The sequence below is a fragment of the Arvicanthis niloticus genome, chromosome 2, assembly GCF_011762505.2.
Source record: "Arvicanthis niloticus isolate mArvNil1 chromosome 2, mArvNil1.pat.X, whole genome shotgun sequence".
Classification (NCBI taxonomy): Eukaryota; Metazoa; Chordata; class Mammalia; order Rodentia; family Muridae; genus Arvicanthis; species Arvicanthis niloticus.
In genome coordinates this window covers 64,357,284-64,378,279 of record NC_047659.1, presented here as the reverse complement: position 1 = coordinate 64,378,279, position 20,996 = coordinate 64,357,284, and the positions used below count along the sequence as shown (strand labels likewise).

The 20,996-nt window shown below is 40.8% G+C and overlaps 1 protein-coding gene across 5 annotated transcripts in view; it reads right to left on the bottom strand.

Moving 5' to 3' along the window:
• Positions 1 to 825: 825 nt before the first annotated feature.
• The window catches only part of Fnbp4 (formin binding protein 4), a 31,959-nt gene continuing 11,788 nt past the window's right edge, over positions 826 to 20,996 (bottom strand). Inside the window, exons 9-18 of one of the 5 annotated variants that reach the window (XR_013108694.1) lie at positions 16,812 to 16,936; positions 14,813 to 14,917; positions 12,948 to 13,081; positions 12,528 to 12,630; positions 11,788 to 11,972; positions 4,650 to 4,966; positions 4,392 to 4,536; positions 3,525 to 3,877; positions 1,975 to 2,132; positions 826 to 1,796 (exon numbers count right to left, since the gene is read on the bottom strand). Coding sequence is in view for 3 of the 5 variants with exons in the window: in XM_034494234.2 (XP_034350125.2) it covers positions 1,706 to 1,796; positions 1,975 to 2,132; positions 3,525 to 3,877; positions 4,392 to 4,536; positions 4,650 to 4,966; positions 11,788 to 11,972; positions 12,948 to 13,081; positions 14,813 to 14,917; positions 16,812 to 16,936 (1,613 nt within the window). In the remaining 2 variants the exon portion in view is untranslated. Of the gene's footprint in view, positions 1,797 to 1,974; positions 2,133 to 3,524; positions 3,878 to 4,391; positions 4,537 to 4,649; positions 4,967 to 6,049; positions 6,149 to 11,787; positions 11,973 to 12,302; positions 12,631 to 12,947; positions 13,082 to 14,812; positions 14,918 to 16,811; positions 16,937 to 20,996 lie in introns of those variants that run through there. The other 4 variants (XM_034494234.2, XM_076929185.1, XR_013108695.1 and 1 more) reach the window with 4 other exon arrangements.

The following is a 20,996-nucleotide window of genomic DNA, read 5'->3' as shown; positions in this document are numbered from 1 at the left end:
GAGACAGGCCAGATTTGCAGAACCCAATCACTAGAATGTCCTCCCTCCCAACTACACAGTTATCAGATACTCTTTATTCTCTACCTTCTACACCAAAAAACTAGTTAGCAAAACCAGTTATGAGCAAAGGTGGCAAATCAGTCAAACCACCCAAACCCGGTCCATTCAACTGCTTGTGTGCTCAGCTGTGTAGGACACTAAGGAGGCTGGTACTCTCCAGCAGCTCCTACCAGCCTGGAAAACTGCTAATTAGTTAAGACAAAAGCTTTAATAGCTAGTTGATAACCTTTATTTGTAGAAATTTAATCTATGTAAATTACAAAACAATTTTATGTACAAAGTGGGGCATCCCAACATTAGCGCATGATAAATAAAATCTAATACACTGTAATATGAGTAAAAAAAAAGTTGAACTGCATAGGAATATACTAGAATAAAATCCAAACTACTATCTTTGGTTAACTATTGTGATTATAATCTTAAGTATCTATTACTTTCCATAATCAGCTTTGTATTACTTAATAAAAAGCTATAAAGCACTCCTCCCCCCCACATATTACATTACATTGTTTCTAGGACTTAAGTAGGCCAAATATCAGCGATTATTATTAACAGGATACAAGCTCCAGAAAATGGCACCATCTTATCTGGAAACGCCTGTGTGTGTGGTATGTTTCTTAAAACCCGGTCTTCCTATATCCCCAAGACACTACAATGTCAGTGTATGCTCTGTACCAGGTCTGATTAGAACTAAAAATGGACATACACTAAGTTCTGGTTCTATAACTGCGGGGTAACATGCTTAGGAGAGCAGAGGATAACCAATCAGAAGTATAAAAAGAGCTTTATTGGTGCATATATACAAATTTACAATGTCAGAAACTGGAGAAATACAAACATCTTTAAGACACAATTTGCTTTTTTCTTCAGTTTAAAGTGACCTTTCCTGATTGTGATACAATAGAAAGTACACAACAGTGAACAGCTTCTTAAATACTGGAATCTTATGGAGAACACATCCACACATAGAAGGAAAGTGTATTTTTGAAGTGGGTTAAGACGATGAAGACAATACACAAAGTGGCTTATTATACTTACTGCCACACACTTAGGGGAATTTCTCAAAACCAAGGATCTAAACACCTGATGATGCTGCTCCTGCCTGTGTGTAAATATGCCACCTGCTGCAAAGAGAATGTTCTAGGATTGCTGAGAAAGAATTACTCTCAAGTGTGGCCAGCCATCAGCACAGATCTCAACACTTCAGGGGCAGCAGACTTGAGGAGGAGGTCAGAAAGAGATCCTGATGGTCAAGCAAGGTAGGATACAGAGCTGCCTTAATTGCACTTGTTCTGGAGTAGAAGGGAGGGAGTGTCACACTAGGAACTAAACAAGCCTCTACTGGGCAAGGAAGCCCTTCACTTTTGCCAGCAAGTCCTATACAGAGGTTCCATGCTCATGACTCACATGTCTGACTCATCTAACATGCTAAGTTTGCCAGTGTGAGAATAATGACAGCCAGGTCAAAGCAATTCTAATCACCTCATTTTCAGCAAACAGAAAAATTACATTCCATAAATGGACAGCTTTGTATGCATGTGTCCCTGCCCAGGAAATGTATATGTTCTTCATTATAACATCACAGTTCATTTGACAACAGTTTAAATCTTGGTAAGACTGAATATAAAACAAAACAAAATTAAAACTATGTGTTGGGAGCCATTTTCCTTCTCTTCAGTCTTGCTCGCCAATCCTCAGGAAGGGCTTCAAAATTAGCATTTCTTTCTGCCAGGCCACTGTGAAAACAATGTGCATGTTATTACTTCATTGGAAATAAAGAGAACGGAACTTTTTTAGAAATAAAACCTCTAACTGAAACGAAAACGTTTCAAGTTTCCCAGCCGAGTAGCATGTGTACTCTTCATGAAGGACCAGGAGCAGGCGCTGCCCACATCTGTGGCAGCGCTCCCTCACCTCACCAGCTGCTGCTGTTTCCATTCCTCAATTCGCTTCTGTGCAGTGGATTCCCGGTCCTCTTCACTGGAACTTGAATTATCTTCTTCATCTAACTCCCGCTGGATACTCTGCCATTTCTTTACCAAAGATGGCATTTTTGTTTTACTTTTCTTTGCCTAAAACAAAGTGGCAGATTAGTGAAATGAAATACATGAACAAGGAAATAGATCTTTTACACTGGAGATTAAGATCTTCCCCTGAATCCAAGGAATAAAGATAATACTGGATGCATCTTGAAATGCCAAGACTCAGAAGTACCATGGCAGAGAGGACGTCAGGTGGTTTGTGTGCAGCTGGTGTAAATGCTGACTTCTGATGGATGATATGACATGCCTGGTGCTCTCTTAAACTCACAGGAGCTGTACTGCCTACACAAGATTGGGCCTGTCATGAAGCGGGCAGGAGGTCATGGGGCCCCATTCTTTCCTGAGGATTTATATAGTTAACCATGATGGAGGAAAGAGAGATGTCATTTTTGGTGGTATAGTGCTCATGCCCCTATAAACTATAAAACTCCCTGTCATTATCTAGAAGCTGGGCACCATAGTCCACGCCTTTAATCCTAGTACTCAAGAAGCAGAAGGGGACGGATCTCTGAATGTGAGGCTAAGCCAGGTTACAGAGTGAGATCCAGGACAGCCGAGACTACTCAAAGAAACCCGGTCTTGAAAACAAGACATTAAAGTAGAATGCCATGTGTTTATGGGGGGTGGAGGATAAAAAGAATGTAGATAAGTTGGAGAAAAATGGAAGTTTGTGGGAGAAGAAAAAAAGTAGTGAGTACATGTGAACATGCTCAAAACACATTATGTATTAACGCATGCATAAAGTTCATAATGGGGCTGAGGAGATGACTTAGCAGTTAAGAGCACTTGCTGTTTTTTTGCAAAGGAACTAAGTTTGGTTTCAAGCAGCCACATCAGGGTATATGAATCAAGTCCCACAGACTCCCATGTTCTCTCTGGCCTCAAGTGTGTATACAGGCACATATACATACACATAAATAGAAGGAAACAGATGAATTATTTATTCTTTTATCTACTAGTTAGTTTATTTACTTGACAAATTATTTTTAAAGAAGTGCTTAAAAATGACTGCTTGGAAAGGAGGCACAGCTCGGCAGTGAACTCTGATTCTCTCCTAGAGGACCTGGATTGGAATTCACAAATGACCTTGGTTCTGGGATCTGCTACCCTCTCTCTGAGCTCCAGGAATATCAGGCACACACGTGATACACAGATATATATGTATGCAAAACACAAATATAAAAGTCCTTTTTACTTTTTAAAAGACATGGTCTCACTATGTAGCTCTGGCTGTCCTGTAACTCACTATGTAGACCATGCTGGCCTCAAACTCACAGAAATCTACCTGTTTCTGCCTTCAAGGTGCTGGAATTAAAGACGTATGCCACTACTGCCTGGCAATTAATTTATTTCTTAAAAAAAAAAAACAATTTTGTTATGTGAGTATCATCGTCTTAAACATTTTTTTAACTGAAGACTCACCTTATCTCTCTTCCCTTTTTTCGTCTTCTCTGTTGGTGGCACTTTGGGAGCTGGTGGTGGTGGTGGTGGTGTAGGTGTAGGTGGAGGAGGTGGGGGTGGAGGTGGTTCTACAACAGCAGGCGCTGCCATAGTTCCTCGAGCCTGAGCTGGCTGCAGTGACGAAGTGGTCACTCCAATCGGGACAGAACATTCCGCATAACTCATAATCGCAGGTGCTGCAGCTAGTCCCAGGTAATTTGACTGCAGGCTCATCCCTCTGGCCTGATGACCCATTCCTGCCGCTGCATGGCTAACAGATACTGCTTGGTGTGCCATCCCAACAGCTTGGTGTGCCATCCCCACTGCTTGGTGACCTAGCACAGGAAACATAAAATGAAACTATAAAAAGGACATACTGCAACAAGACAGAAGGAAAAAGAAACTAGTAGTTAAATCACAAAATAATTTCAGTACATTTTTCTCCCTTAAAAATATGAAATAATATTAAATTTTGTAGCTGGGCATGGTGAGCAAGCCTTTCTTTTATTCCAGTATTCGAAATGCAGAGGCAGGTGGATCTCTGTGAGTTTGAGGCCAACCTGTTCTACAGAGCCAGTCCAGGACAGCCAGGGCTCTGTTACACAGAGAAACCCTTTATTAAAAGCAAAAACAAAACAAACAAAAAATGATAACAAAACCTAAAACAGAAAAAAAATCTTGCAAAAATAAGGATACATGCCAAATGTTTAAAGGTAGTTTTTAGTAACCAGGAGAAATAAATATTAGTAGTATTTTCAATCAAAAGCCTTCTAACTTTTCAACCTAGATCATCTAATGTTGGAAACAAATGATATATTAAGAAAAAGCCACTTTAATCATGGCACTTACCTGCAGCTATAGCTGACTGGCTGTAGAGAACTGGAGAACTACCAATAGTAGCTGATCTCTGAACTACTGCAGAACTAATCTCTGGAGCCTTTCTCTTTACTGCTTTGGTGGATGGAGGACTAGAGGCAGTGGAATCAACTGAACTCTGAAACAAAAACATTCTAGTTAGTGCTACAAAATAATATAGTCTTCTGAAGTAAAGCATGTCAATCACTGTCTAGTCCCCATGACCACCCAGAATGCCAAGGGCATCACTACCTGGCTGGTTACAACTGTGGTCTGTGTTGAAGGTTTCAAAGGAGTATCCTCCTCTGTTCCGGGAGCAGGAGGCTCCTCACTTCCCTCATCCTCCATTTCTACCTCCTGAATCTCACCATCTTCTAATGGAGGTGGTGGAGGAGGGGGTGGAGGTGGAGGAGGAGGAGATTCTGGGGGTGGAGGTGGAGGTGGAGGCATTTCCAGAGGTAATGGAGGCTGAAGTACAGGTACATTTGACTGGAGGAGGGTCCAGAATGGAGTAAGTGGCATGAGTGATGATGAAACTTGACCAGAGAATGATTCTTTGCAAAGAGAACCTGGAAAACAGACAGTAGTCAGGGGGAAAACAACTCAAGACATATCCTCCAAAGCTAATATTCATGTGAAAGCTCATCTGACCAGTAGAACAGACATCTGTACCAACCTAGGACAACTAGCTAGCTCTCCCATCATAAAATTTGACTCATGGCAAGCCATCCATGTCACCGAAACACTGGGCAATTCAACTGAGAAATTACTTTTATGGAAAGGTTGACACTGAGAGAAAGACTAGCTGTATTCTTTAGGTCCAGATTTATAAATAAAAATTTAACAATGAGAAACTCAGTCACCCAAATCTGTAATTTGGAAATTGATCTTAATGAATGTGTGTGCGTGTGAGTGCGTGTGAGTGTGTGTGTGCGCGCGCACGCTGAGGTATGTGCCTGTGTATACAGGTGCTCTTACAGACCAGAGGAGGGCATTAAATCCTTAGCTTCTCTTGGGGCTGGAGCTAATCAGCAGGTGTGAGCTGCCTAACAGGAGCAGTCCTCTGCAAAGTACTATGTGCTCTTACCAGGCTCAGGTCCTAGAATTTCTCAAATATGTATTTCAACATATGAAATGACAATATTTAATTCTCTTAAGTATCTTGTTGTTTCAAAAATAAAATAATCATGTATATGTGTAATACTAATTACATTTTATTACTATTGTTTTTCAGTAGGTTAAGTGGGGATGCCACAGTGAAAACCCATTCAAAACAACAAAAAATTCTACCTATTTTGATTAATCTGGATTACTAGTTTTAAAAATTCATTTTCAAGATACACTGTGAACACTCATTCTTTTATATGTGTGTATTACATTTGCTTAATTATACCAACAGAAAGGGAAGGAAAATTTTATTTCTGTGATAAATGAAAGAAAATTTAGGAGGAAATGTCTAAGTAAATGACAATTGAGATTTTCAAGTGTTCGAGATGTAGAAGATTTGAACCTGCTTTTGCTTTGGCTTGAAAACTGTTAAATTTTCTCAAATTTCTGAAAGCTCATCTGACCAGTAGAACAGACACTAGCACTGCAGTTTCACTGCGGGTATAGCTCTGCAAAGATGAGAGAAAACAGGAGGATATACTTACTTGTAGCCTTCCCCTTCCCTCTTTATCGTCAATAGGGAGGTTTCACAATATATGGGGCTATTAGATATATATCCCAGGAATGTTGAGGGAATTTTCTCCCTAAAAATCATAGAATTTAGGAGTAGAAGAAACATGAGAAGTCATCTAATTCAACTTCCTCATTCTAGAGGTAATGAAACCCAGGTAAGAACTCATTCATCTTAGGCTGGCAGAGCTGCCAGGCCAGGCCAGGCCAGGGTAAGAGATCAGGCCTGACTCTTGGCCTAGTGCTTTCTAGTCAACTAAGAATCCTTGGAAAGGTAGAAGGTTAAGACCTGTAAAATCTAAACTCTCACTTTTGATGCAGTAAATACCCAGAAGAAGCAACCTGTCAAAATTTATTCTCAAAACTGAATTAAGTAAGGCTCCATTACAGAAGACTCTAGACCAGGGTGAAGGCCATTCATACCAACATCAGATGAGGTAAAGCCCGTCAGCCAACAGTCCCCGCTTCTCAGAGTGACTTTGAGAATGGAGCAGACAGGTGATGCATTGTATGAAAAATACTGATGATTTGCATTATTCTGATAATTACTGAGACATTCCTTTTTGCTGAAGGATACTAAAAAAAGATCCACCAGAAAACAGGAATGCTGTTTTCAGCTAAAAGAACTGTAACTTTTTTTTTTTTTAACTTTTTTCTTGTATTAGCACTGAGTAATGAATACAGATACACACACACACCAACTTTCAGACAGTAACATTTTAGAAAAGACTAATTTAATAAAACAGTATGCATATAGCTATAAATCCTGTATTATGAAATAGTACATCAAGATTTCAATAGAATAAGGCAATAAAATAAAGCAATAAACACTAAAAATTATTAAGAATTAAACTTTCTTCTACTAAATTAGCTATACTACATGGAGAATGAACTGTGTCAGCCTTGATGACACAGGCAATTCTGTCTTCAGGTATCAAGCCTCTATGACAGTGATATGCTGCTGATCAAATAAATGCAAGGGACCACAGCAGGCCAGGGTTAAAAAAGTGGTCTGTGACCCAGCAAAAGCAACCTATCATCTAAATCTTGTTTAAGTGCTATTCAATTAAACGACATTTGATGAGAGGGCTGTGGATGTTGTTCAGTTGGAAGCATGCTTGCCTAGCATGCACAAAGTTCTACGTTCCACCCACTGCATAAAACCAGGCACAGTAACATACACCTGTGACCCAGTCCAGTACTGAGGAGGTAGAACAGGAGGACTGTGACTTCAGAGTCATCCTTAGCTACACAGCAAGTTTCAGACCAGCCTGGGGACCATTAGATCCTGTGTCAGAAAAAAACAAAAACAAAGACAAGACAAATCAAACACACCCACACGATAACACCACTATACTACATTCACACACAAACACTCATACAAGCTTGTAAAATATAGTAACAAATAAAATACTTAAATCTCAAGCTCCTAAATTTACTCAAACATAAAAGCTGTTGTCTCAGACCTAACACTGATAATTCTTTTGTTTGTTCTTCTGAGACTGGGTTTCTCTGTGTAGCCACCCTGGAACTCACTCTGCAGACAAGGTGGTCCTGGAACTCCGAGATCCTCCTGTCTTTGCCTACCAACTGCCTAGATTAAATGCATGTTGTCACCACCACCCTGCAGTAATTTTGTCCTTAGCTTAAGCAATTTAACTTAAGCAATTAAGTAATTTTCTCTTTAGCTAAAGCTGCTTTAGCTGGCATGGTAGCACAAGCCAATAATTCTTTAACACCTGGTAAGCTGAGTCTGAGCTAGCCTAAAATGAACAATGGGATTCTATCTTAAAAAGCCAAAAGCAGGGCTGGTGAGATGGCTCAGCGGTTAAGAGCGCCGACTACTCTTCCAGAGGTCATGAGTTCAAATCCCAGCAACCACATGGTGGCTCACAACCATCTATAATGAGATCTGATGCCCTCTTATGGGGTGTCTGAAGACAGCGACAGTGTATTTACATATAATAAATAAGTAGTTTAAAAAAAAAAAAAAAAAGCCAAAAGCAGTGGGGTCTGGAGGGGTGGTTGGCACAGTGGTTAAAATGGTTTGCTCTTCTATCCTGAGGACCAAGGCTTACTTAGATACCAGCACCCACACCAGGTAGCTCTCAGATGCTTGCAACTCTCTGGTTTCAAGTGATCCAAGACCTTCTTCTGGCCCCCACAGGCACACAGATATATAAATAAAAATAAACCACACTCCTAAACAGAAAACTTAGTTTAAGCACCACAGATGTCTATTACAACCATGTCTCTACTTGTTTATAAATCTAATCCACTGTTATTGTTTTTCATATTTATATGAACATTAACTCTGAAACCGAACAGGATGACTAAGTAATTACCAACAGCTTTGTTATGTACTAAAATTAGAATCACATTAAGTTTAAAGATAAAATGATGTGAGGGCACAAATTCTGAATTCAAAAAAAGTATCTTTTTTTTTTTTTTTAAAAAACAAAAACAAGTCAGGGTTTCTCTGTGGATACCTAGTTGTCTTGGAACTCACTCTGTAGATCAACCTGGTCTTGAACTCAGAGATCCACCTGCCTCTGCTTCCTGAGTGCTGGGATTAAAGGCATTTGCCACCACCGCCCAGCTCCCCCTCTGTATCTTAATTTATAGGCATTTTGTTGTAAGAATGGCTTTCAGGTAAGAATGATTCAAGGTTTACCTTTTACCAAACAGCACTGTGTTTGTCATCAATAGAATAAAACAGCTTAATGTTTGACATTAAAGTATTAAATAAACAAACAAAACATTGTTAATTGTACAGTATTCAACTAGACGACGTATATAAAAACAAGACATCATGATCGAGAATCCCAGTTGGTGGTGTGTAACTGTAATCTCAGCACCTAAGAGGTGGAGGCAGAAGGATCATGAATTTGAGGTCTTACTTTTCCTATCTGTGTAGGAAGTTTAAGAAGAGTCTGGGGTCTGTCTCAAAAAACTACAACAGTGGAGTGGTCAGAAATGGAATCACCAAAACTCAAGCCTCAGTTCAGTATCTACTAAATACACAAATAAGCCCCAACCTGTTATCAGAAATATCATCACTCACTGCTATGAAAAGTCAACTTCTGGAATGGGATTCAGAGTAGAACTTCCTTTTGCTATTCTCTAAAAGTATCACTGTAATCTGTGGATTCAGTTGATCTGATGTTATCTAGGGTACTTAGGGGACATGACTGCCAACTTTTTGACAGAAGCGAGGAACAAAGTGTGTGCTAAAAATCTCTGTATGTGTGTATATGTGTGTGTGTGTGTGGGGGGGGGGAATCCCACCAGGCTATCCTCAAATTTGAAATCTTCCTGCCTCAGTCTCTTATGTGCTGATAAAATGATCTATGTGACGACCATGCTGATTAAGTCAATTACAAGTTTTGAGTTCTTTATTGGTGGACAGAGCATGGTTAGCTTGCACCTCTGGAAAGTGTCCTTGTGTCAAAGTCAAAGATCATTTTTAAAGCATTTTCAAAGACAAAGCCATAATTACATGCTCCAGGAGGTTATATGAGTGAGGTACTTAGAAAGCTCACAGAGTCTTCCAGCCACTGCAGTGGTGGGTCTGAACCATGGCTAAGCTCATGGACAGCCCCAGAAGTGTCATCAAGCAACAAGGTGAATACATACGGCTGTTGGGTGTGGAAGGCTGAGCAGTGGCTAAGCTGGCACAGAATACTGTTTGGGACAGAATGGCAGTGCCTCAGTCATTTCACTGAAGTAAGCTCTGTGTGTGTGTGTGTGTGTGTGTGTGTGTGTGTGAGAGAGAGAGAGAGAGAGAGAGAGAGAGAGAGAGAGAGAGAGAGAGAGAGAAACACACACACACAGACACACACACACGGTCTTGCCCCAAGGCTCCTAGCAGCACCAGACATAATCACAGGAGGTCAAGACAGGAAGATCCCATGTTTAAGGCCGAAATCTGGGTTACAGAGTGGTATCTTGTCAAAAACAATCTAAGTAGTGGTAAGATTGTGTGAAAATCCCGTGTTTACTTCCCAGTACCACTAAAACACAGGAAAAAAAGAAGAGAGGGAGGTAAGAAGGAAAGCAAAGGAGAGAAAAAAATAAGACGTGGCAAAAAAATTTATTTTCTTTTATAAATTGTCAAACTACAGTGTCTCTTCTGAACAGCTGATTAGATCTCAGGATAGAGTAAGGAGCCCACCATTCTCTTATTTCAGTGAGTGAGGAGGCACCCTGCAGAGATAGCTATCATGCCTGGATATTTTTTCCAGATGAGTCATGGCACCCACTCCACACCTCACAATCACCTATAGATTCTGAGGAAATCTGATTCACTCTTCTGGCCTTTGAGGTGCCAGGCACCAGGCACCAGGCACACATTGTATATGGTACAAGCATGACAATCTTGAGTTCAATCCGCACCAACCATGTTTTACAAACAAACAAAGAATCTGGATGTGGCTGCACAGTCTACCCACTACCTGAGGCAGAGCAGATGAGTCTGAGTTTGAGACCAGCCTAGTCTACACAGCAAGTACCAGACCACTGACATAGAGAGAGAGGCATGTGTGGTGCCCGCTTAGAATCCTTGAAGCACAGAAGGTGGATCAAGTCCAGATCAGTAAACTTAACCTCATCAAGGAATTCCAGGCCTCAGTGTGAGAGCCTTTCAAAAATTGCGTCTGGCTTCAGAGGAATGAGATGTAAAGCTGGTTGGCCTCTGCTTGTGCACAGACGGGGAAAAATAAAAATCACAAAACCTCTCCGATTCTTCTAGGACCATCTTAAATGGGAAGTTTTACCTATTTCTGATCAGATTGTCCAAAAATACCACTGACAAACTTCCGCTGATTGCTAGAATACATTCTACTTTTTAAGCCTTTCTTCCTATCATTTTGATTTATACCAGTAATACATGAAAGACTAGTGAAAGTCAGAAATGAGGCCAAAACACCAATAGTTGTATAAAATAAAAAACAATCCTTATTTTTACTTTTCACATCTGGAAAATCCAGTGACCTAGTCCTCTGCACAGCCATTCCTGTCTTTCTCAGTTACACAATAGAAGTATGATTAGCTTTTCTTTTCTTTTTTTACATTTTTAAATTTTGTAAGAGTACACACTAGAAGAGAGCATTGGATCCCATTACAGATGGTTGTGAGCCACCATGTGGCTGTTGGGAATTGAACTCAGGACCTCTGAAAGAGCATCCAGTGGGTTTTTTTTTTTTTTGGTTTTTCGAGACAGGGTTTCTCTGTATAGCCCTGGCTGTCCTGGAGCTCACTCTGTAGACCAGGCTGGCCTCAAACTCAGAAATCTGCCTGCCTCTGCCTCCCAAGTGCTGGGATTAAAGGTGTGCGCCACCACTGCCATCATCCAGTGCTCTTAACCACTAAGCTATCTCTCCAGCCCCGTGAATTATTTTTATTTGATACATAAAATTTGTACTTATTAACAGTGTACAAAACATGTACTAATTAATATTCAGTACATGAAATATTTTAAGATCAAAACACAGTATTCTCTTTTTTTTATTTTGATGGCAGTCTGATATACGTTGACTTCCCAAGTAGTCATTACTTTAACTCCTTTTAGCTAACTCATGTGTTCTCACAGTTGAGTTGGACTTCACTTAGCATATGTATATGTTACTCCTATGCTATGACTGCCCTATAATAAAAAGACTGATGTCCTTTTCTCTCAAACTTTTGTCGACTAGAACAGAATAAACTGTCTTACCCGTGGAATTCTCAGAGGATTCTGTAGAGTTTGAATCAGTGCAGGTTTTGTCTTTCACGGTCAGCTTAGGAAGACTCTCATCTCTAACTTCCTGTGCTTGGTTTTCTTCCTCCTCCTCACCATCTGGGAATTCCCACTGAGACTCGCCGGACTGTTCATTTACATAGAAATATCGTCTATGATCCCTAAATCACAAGAAAGAAAACACATGTTTTAAAATCTGTTCTCCTACAAAGACACTTCCATTTGGTCCTGTCCCAGGACAGCAAGCAGTCTGCTCTCACAGGGACGAACCTCTTCTTATGGACTGCTATTCACAAAGGCAACAAAGAGCTTTGACAACTGTGGATGGAGAACCCAGGATAATTCAAAGCTATTTGCACTGCCAGCAACTCTGTGAATACAGCCCTTAGCCCTCTCCAACAGATGTCTCAGAAATCATTTGTTTCGTTTGGTTGGGTTTTTTTGCCAATGTAAAACCGAGTTTCAAGTGTCATTAATGAAGGGACTCAGTTGCCTAGAACACTAATTTCCCTTCCAAAGAAGAGAACATCGAAGTGAAACGTGACTCTTCCCCTCTTGGACCGTGGAATTCATTTCAAATTCTTGATATCAAACACAGTGAAAGCTAAAGAGAGGGAGAGGATCTGGGAGCTGAAAAATAAAAGAGCAAAGATTTCAAATAACGAAAAAAAAAAATCAAGAAAAGCCAAATATAAAAAGAAATGTTTTCATCTGACCTGCTGGCAGAGGATAGTAATCTTGCTCTTCAGTCACTTCTTCAGTCACGAAGCTTTCCTTAACTTCACCGAGGTTAATCAGGAGTAGTTGCTTCCAGAGGTCCTGTAAAGCGCACAGAGCTCTCGCATGCGCTTAACCCCCAAGCCCGCCCTACTCCGTGCAACACTCTGGAGAGTAAAAACCGGCTTTGTCCAATCTTGGGAAAAAATCTGTTACATGGAACACTTTTAAACATTGCTTTCGTTTTTCCAAATGTGTGGCTGGCCAGAGTCTGCTTGCAGGTGCTTTGCCTGCCCTGCACCACTAACTGTAGCTGCTCTCAGTCTCCAGGCAGGCTGTCATGGCGTCAGGTGGTGGTGATCACAAATCATGTCTGAGATGTCAAAGGTGAAAGGTGAAAAGGGGAGAAGAGTGCATACCTGTCCCAGTGGCAGGACCAGCCTTTAGGAGTGGCGTTTATTTCATACTGTTTTAGCTGTTCTGCAGCATCCTCAAGTTTTCGCTTTAGGTAATTTCCATTGAGAGCCCCTTCCCGCCAGTCTGCAATTCGAGTCTAGAACCAACAGAGAATTAATTAGAACTTAGGCCAGGAAACAGGTAAAAGGGACTCTTAAGACTGTATCAGCCAGGCAGTGGTGGCGCACGCCTTTAATCCCAGCACTTGGGAGGCAGAGGCAGGCTGATTTCTGAGTTCAAGGCCAGCCTGGTCTACAGAGTGAGTTCTAGGACAGCCAGGGCTACAGAGAAACCCTGTCTCAGAAAACCAAAAAAGGAAAAAAAAAAGACTGTATCACTATGCACAAATGTAAGAACAGACCAAAGAGGCAAAGAAATCTCATCTTAATTAAAATGTATGTCTATTAGGTGGTATTTGCTTTCATTAATAAAGTGTTACTATGTGGGACAGACAGTTCAAATATGAAACCAAAGTTAAAATTGCAAAACACATTAAAAAAAAATGTATTTAAAGCCAAGAGTGGTGGTACATGCCTTTAATCCCAGCAAAGGCAGAAGGGTCTCTGAGTTTGAGGCCAACAACTTCCAGGGCTGGCAGGACTGCATAGAGAGATCCATGTACCAACCACTGTCCCACAGAATGATGTTACTGCTATTGTTTAGGTGTGGATGTCTTTTGGGTGAGTGTATGATGTTACTGCTATTGTTTAGGTGTGCATATCTTTTGGGTGAGTGTATGATGTTACTGCTATTGTTTAGGTGTGCATATCTTTTGGGTGAGTGTATGATGTTACTACTATTGTTTAGGTGTGCATGTCTTTTGGGTGAGTGTTATGATGTTACTACTATTGTTTAGGTGTGCATGTCTTTTGGGTGAGTGTATGGTGTTACTACTACTGTTTAGGTATGCATGTCTTTTGGGTGAGTGTATGATGTGCGCTGAGTGGAGACAACTCTGTGGAGCTGGCTCTCCCACTTATGGGTTCTGGGGCATGAAGGTCATGCAGCTTCAGTGCTAGCGTTTAAGACCCACTGCCAGCATCTCAATTCACTCTGTATATCAGGCTAGCCTTAGACTCAGATGTCAAACTGCTTCCACCTCCTTGGTGTTGGGATTGAAGGTGCACACCACCACTACCTAGCTATAAAATGTACTCTCTTAACACAGAATGCCATTCAAACACCATTTATGGGCTATGAAGAAGATAGCTTGGTTATTAAAGTGCTTGCCACAAGTACCAGGACAGGAGTCAAGATCCCCAGACCCCAGATAAAAACCAGGCAAGCACTGTGGCTCCCTGTAATTACGAAACTCAAAAAGGGGAGACAGGGATACCCAGGGAAGTTGGCCAGATAGAGCAGCTGTACTGGCAAGCTCTGGATTCAACTGAGAGATGGTGGGTGCCCCAGCGAATAAGGTGAAGTGCAATGGACAACAATTCAGCCTGAGCCTCCACATGCATTTGCAAATATACAAACACATATATAGGAACATCACAGACATTAAAACAAAACAAGGGCTGCCAAGAGCATTGGCTTGGCAGTACCCAGTGTGGCTCCCACACCCATGCCAGGTAGCTCACAAAGGCCTTAACTCTGGGGCAGGGGACCTGGCACTGTCATCTGGCCTCTGCAGGCATCTGAGAACATGCATGGCACACAGACACATGAATAAAGCTTTCATAAACTGTAAAAAAGTGTTTAATCTCAGCACTCTGGAGACAGCCAGGAGGATTTCTGATGCTCTGTGTAGTAAGCTCTATGGCTACAAGTTAATAAAAGTAAGACAACAACAAAATGCCATGCACACCCAAACCAGCTGCATTACCTCAGTCTGTAAGAGCAGCATGTGAAAGTTGGAGATGGACTGTCTATTAATCCCTAGGAATTCAAATTTACTTGTCAGGGTATTTGCCAGTTCGCCAATCTGAAACTGTAACAGAGAGAAGGAAAATTGGAACAGAAAACCCCAAACTCCAGCACTCCTTCCACACTGTGTACAGTCTTCCATTCACTGGCACAGACAGAGGATGTACTGTCTACATACAGATGACTATGTAAACTGTAGTTAAGACTAGGCTTCTAATTTATGAATTTCACATAAATCATGAATTAAGTGTTTACTCACACTTACAATGCATTCAAACAACACGGACTTTAACAGCTGAACAAAAATCCTAATCTTAAAAAAACAAATGTACATAAATAGAATATCAAATTAGTTGTGAGAGGGTGGAGTGGTAAGGAGTAGAAGCTTTCACCTATAAAACTGGGGATCTAATGTACAGCATGGAGACTACAGCTAACAATACCATATTGTAGGAGCTGGAGAGATGGCTCAGTGATTAAGAGCACTGACTGTTCTTCCAGAGGTCCTGAGTTCAATTCCCAGCAACCACATGGTGGCTCACAACCATCTGTAAAGGGATCTGACGCCCTCTTCTGGTGTGTCTGAAGACAGCTACATTGTACTCACATACATAAATCTTAAAACATATCGGGCTGGAGAGATGGCTCAGAGGTTAAGAGCACTGGCTGCTCTTCCAGAGGTCATGAGTTCAATTCCCAGCAACCACATGGTGGCTCACAACCATCTGTAACTGGATTCAATGCCTTCTTCAAATAAAATAAATAAATCTTAAAAAACAAACAAACAAAACATATCAAGTAGCTGAACACCCCCATACAAAAGAAAGGTCAGTAACAATTTATTAGAAGTGTTTGTAGTAATCAGTATCTTTATATGTATATAGAGATAAATAAAGCAAAACATCTAAATGTGACACATGGTAAATGCGTCAGCTGTATCTCAAAATAGCTGCGGGGAAAACATCATGAATGATATTGCACTATCATTTACTTATACTAGCCACATGCAGAAGCCCTCTCTCACTCCTTTCTACATGGCTGCATAATTCACTAGTGATCAAACATCTTTAAAAATACTATGCTACAGTTTGTTACAACAAATCACATTTAAAGAGCCACACTGAACCAACCAGACTAAAAATTTTAGGAAACAAATCTGTCTATACTCAAGATGCATATACATTTTTGGTCATATTCCTCAATACACTGTAAGCTGGGTGTGGTAGTAAAAACCAATAATCCTCTCAAGCTCTGGAGGAATGACTTCTAAGCTCACATGAGCTACATAATAATATTGTCTTAAAAGAACCATTCAATCATATACATGACATATGTGCATATAATACACACAAATCATAACATGGTACTAGGTAGTATAAGCAGCCTACAGTGATTTAACATGTATGAAGGATGTGCATTCAGATATATATAAATGTTGCTTTACTTTACAAAAGACTCAGTTTAGATACAGTTCAAGTCACAGTTCAGATATGACTGTATCTGATGGAGTCCTGGCTATAAGTCATTTGTGATACCAGGGAACTTCATTATGTGGTTGCAAACGCAACTGGAAACAAATATGCCTTTGTTTAAAGACAAGTATCTCACGTAGACGTTAAACTAAATCTTTTCCTCTCTTTGCAAATTTGAAAGCCTTTATTAATAGATTCATTCTTTCCAGCAAAAGCTTAATCTCAAAGAAAGTAAATATTTATAATGTCTCAGCATCAAAGTTCTTATTCCAACCTTAAATGAAATCTTAATCTAACAAAGTGAAAATCTTAGGTTTGGACATAGTAAAGCTTATGATTTGCTAACAGCATTTAATAACAGTTTAATGACTGAACCTATAATCCCGGCACTTGGGAGACTGAGGCAGGAGGATCCTGAGTTTCAGGCCAGCCGCAGTAGATGAAGCAAACCCATATCCACCCCAAGTCAAGCACCACACTCCGTACTTTCAGGTCCTGCTCTTCCTCCACTTTAGGTGCTATCTGGACTTTTATCTTCTCAGAAGACTCTTGTACTTCCGTTTCTTTGTCTGAAATTTCTTCTATTTTTTCGGAATCTTCAGCACCAATTGCTGCAAAACAAAAAACAAAAACCCCATGAAATTAAGCCAAAACAACTGGATGGTCCAAAACATTTTATTCTCTTTGCAGGAGACACCTGAAAATTAGTACTAGTACTCTCTCTTGCCTGCTCTGTCAGAGTTTTAGTAGCTTGTCCACCAGCAGCCCCGTCCCAAAGGTATTCTTTCTGAAAAGGTGACCAGGCAGTCACATTGTTCTACTACTATATTTACCTTATGGCTTCCGTTTTCCCTCTCTCTATTACCATCTTTTCTTTCAAAATAACACTTTAATTTCTTACAAAAGCTAAATATCAAACTTGAAATAAACAGGATTCTTGACTAAATTGGGTGAAACAGGAAGACAGCTTTTAGAACCAGAGGAGTACCACTATCAGCCGCCAGCCATGGGGTGGGGTGGCGGAGGGATCTCATGCCTGTTATTCTAGCACTTAGGAAAAAGAAGGATCCTGAGTTTCAGGCCAGTCTGAACTACAGAGCAGTTCCCTGCCTCAGCCTTACCACCAGCCAGTCATGATGGCATACTTCAGCATTTGCACACACAGGTCAATCTTTTTTTGAGTTCAAGGCCAGCCTGGTCTACAAAGGCCAGTACCAGGTCATCCACAGCTACTGAGACCTCATCTCAAAAATAAAACAAAACAAAACAAAAACCAAAAAACAAAACAAAACAAAAACCAAACACTCCCAACCCCAACCCACCCAACTCATTTACCTTCCTTAAGTGGCTAAGATCTACAGTCATCAAGATTCAGATAGTTGCCTACACCAACAGTAACAGCTACTCTGGATGCGGGCAGAGGAAATATGGTTGAGCTCTAATGTACGGTTCTGGGCCAGTTGAAGTGACCTGGCCAAGACCCCTCCTCTCCCTCCCCCTTCACAGGGCTTCACAACTAACATGGGAGCACACCTTTGACACCAACACTTGAGAGGTAAAGGCAGGAAAAATCATTTTGACATTTCCAAAAACTAAACATGGAAACCCAGAACAGACAGGACATATACAGCAAGACAGTCTATATAAACCCCAAGATAAAACAAAATAAAAATTATAGTAGGATTTTACTTTGTACACCAGGCTAGCCTGAAACCTCCTGCTTCTGTAGTATACGTGTCAGAATTATAGATGTGGACAGCCATACCTACTCTCAGACTTTTAAAATTTTAATTAAAAAATATTATTTCTGCCAGGCAGTGGTGGCGCACGCCTTTAATCTCAGCACTTGGGAGGCAGAGGTAGGCGGATTTCTGAGTTCGAGGCCAGCCTGGTCTACAGAGTGACTTCCTGGACAGCCAGGGCTACACAAAGAAACCCTGTCTCGAAAAAAAACAAAAATAAATAAATAAATAAATAAAATATTTCTATTAATGTGTGTGTTACGTGTCCACCTGCTACTGTGCACGTGTGAAAATCAAAGAACGACTTTGTGAAGTCAGTCCTCTCCTTCTACCATTATGAGTACCAGAGACTCAAAGCCTTCATGCTCAGGTCCTGACTGCACTGATGGGCAGTAAGCACCCTTACCCTTGAACCCATCTCACCAGCCCTTATTTTTTCTACTTTTTAAATGATCTGAAACAAAATCTATTAGCCTGATTTATTGACTTATAACAATGATATTCTAGAAATCTATCTAGTAGCAGGTATAACATCAATTTTGAGCATCACTAGAATTCTGACCACAAGGTTTTGTAGGGCAATTTAGCAAGATTTATCAAGTTTTACAAGTGTGAGGACTAAGTCCCCAAGGCAGGTTGCTGTGGCTTTGGGTAGAAGGCAGACAGGGTGGAAAGAGCCTAAGTGGCCCCAGTGACAAATGACAGTGAAACGGTGAAGACTCTAGTGGACACCTGAATGATGTCTACAGACCGCTCAGCAACTTCCTCAGTCTGAGCAACCCACAGACCATGGGGGTGGCTGGGCCACTTCACCGTGACCCCTCAGGGCCAAGACAAATCTTCCTATCCTCCAGCTGAAGAAATTTAAAGTTGGAAGAACACATGCCTTAGACATTGATTAGACAGAGAGCAGGGCTGCAGTTCTCCCAGTCCCTGGGAGAGCATTTTTGCAGCAGCTTCCTTTCACAGATTAAAGATCTGATGGCAACATCATCAAGGAAACAAAGTAAGCAAGGATTTGAACAGTTTATATGAACAATGTCACTGGTCATCCTCTGACACACAATGAATATTCTCTTAACACGTCTTTATAGAATTAAATAGATAAAAGCCATACTCCATCTAAAATAAAACATGCCTGAATTTGGTGAGAAGACAAGACCATTAATGATTCATCTGCACCAATTAAAAAGCTGTAATTAACTCAGCACACGCACATACTACTATAATATGCCTTGGCTATACCAACACTCACATTCATTTTGTTTTGTTGTAGCATTTGAGAATATGAAAAAATTTTCACTAATTTGATTTAGTGAAAACTTTTATTTCAGCTTCTAACTAGCTCTTCTGTGCTGTGTCCATATGTACATTATAGTTTCAGAAGCTGCCCTGCAAAACCTGAGGTGTCCCAATTAAAGTTGTTGACTTGGTATTTAGATTCTGTGTCATGCTTGCGTCTTGAATCTGAATGACTAGAGTGTTTCTCTTCCCCACTTGAACTTGTGACATTCACTGCTTGGTCCTTATTTATGTGCAGATGTTGTATCTTCCTTTGGACTATAATTGCTTTCACATAGAAAATTAAGGAAGAAAATCTTTATATTCTGTATAAAAATAAATCAAATTTGTATACTAAAATCATGGTTAAAATTTTGTTTTTCAAGAAAAATTGAGATGCCATAAATACATGCAAGCATGTAGGCACACATGGCCAAGAACTAAGAATCTATCTGTGGCAACATTACAATGTGCAAGCTTATTAGAATACCGTACATTGCTGAACACCTTGAAAGAACGTGAACAGAAGAAATAAAGGAACTAGAACCCGAGAATCCAGCTTCATCTGGATCTCTGTACCGGTCATCAACCTTCCTATTTACCACAGTCAACCTCTATTTTGATAGTGTCGTTCTTTAGTTTTATCAGGGACAGACTGTTAAACACAAGCGTTTGCCTATTTTCAAGCTTACATATTCAATTCAGATCAGCACCTGTATATTTCTCCAAATCTTTTTTTGTTGCTTTGTTCAATACTACTGCATCAAAAATTAATGTCAGTACATATAATTATGGTTTTCATTCATTTTTGCATCGCTGCATAAAATTCTGTAATAAAAATACACAAGTTGGCTAGAGGAAGGTGGCACATACCTTTAATCCCAGCACTTGGGAGGCAAGGACAGGTAGATCTCCGAGTTCTGAATTGGAGGCCAGCCTGGTCTACAGAGCAAGTTCCAGGACAACTAAAGCTACACAGAGAAACCGTATCTTGAAAACTAAACCAACCAACCAAACACCCCACTTATTCACTGTGCAGGTGTGGGGTTCGGCAGCACAGATGCATGCATGCCATGGTCCATTTGTGGAGGCCAGAGTGTGCCCTTCCCCCAGGCCTGAGCAGGCCTGCAAAGTCATTTACCACAATAGACCAAACAACAATAGGACCTAGGAGAGGCATTGGATTATCAGCATTGCCTGCTAAGAAGAATGGACTGCCTGCTGAGCTAGCCTAGACAACTTCCGGACTGCTATCTCCTTGCCCAGCCCCTGGGCAGAACTGAGAAGAGACTCTGGGGGTGGGGGTGGGGCTTCCCCTTTATATATGAAAGCAAATTATTGAACTTTGAGCCTTGATCAGAGAACTTTGTCTTGGCTTCATCTCTTCCCGCCCACCTATTCTCAGCCTCTCTTACAGGGAACCCGGTTCAGCTGTTGCTGCTGTCGGCAACACCAGAGGACAGACAATGTTTAGGAGTGACCTACCTGCCTTCCTTCCAACCATCCATCCATCCACTACTTGGGTGGGTCCTGGGACTCAAACGCAAACGAGACTGTCCTACTTAGTGGCAAGTGCTCTGACCTGCTTTGCCACCTCACTGTGCCCTATTTACTTTTAAAAGTATTTCTATTTTTATTTATTTATTTT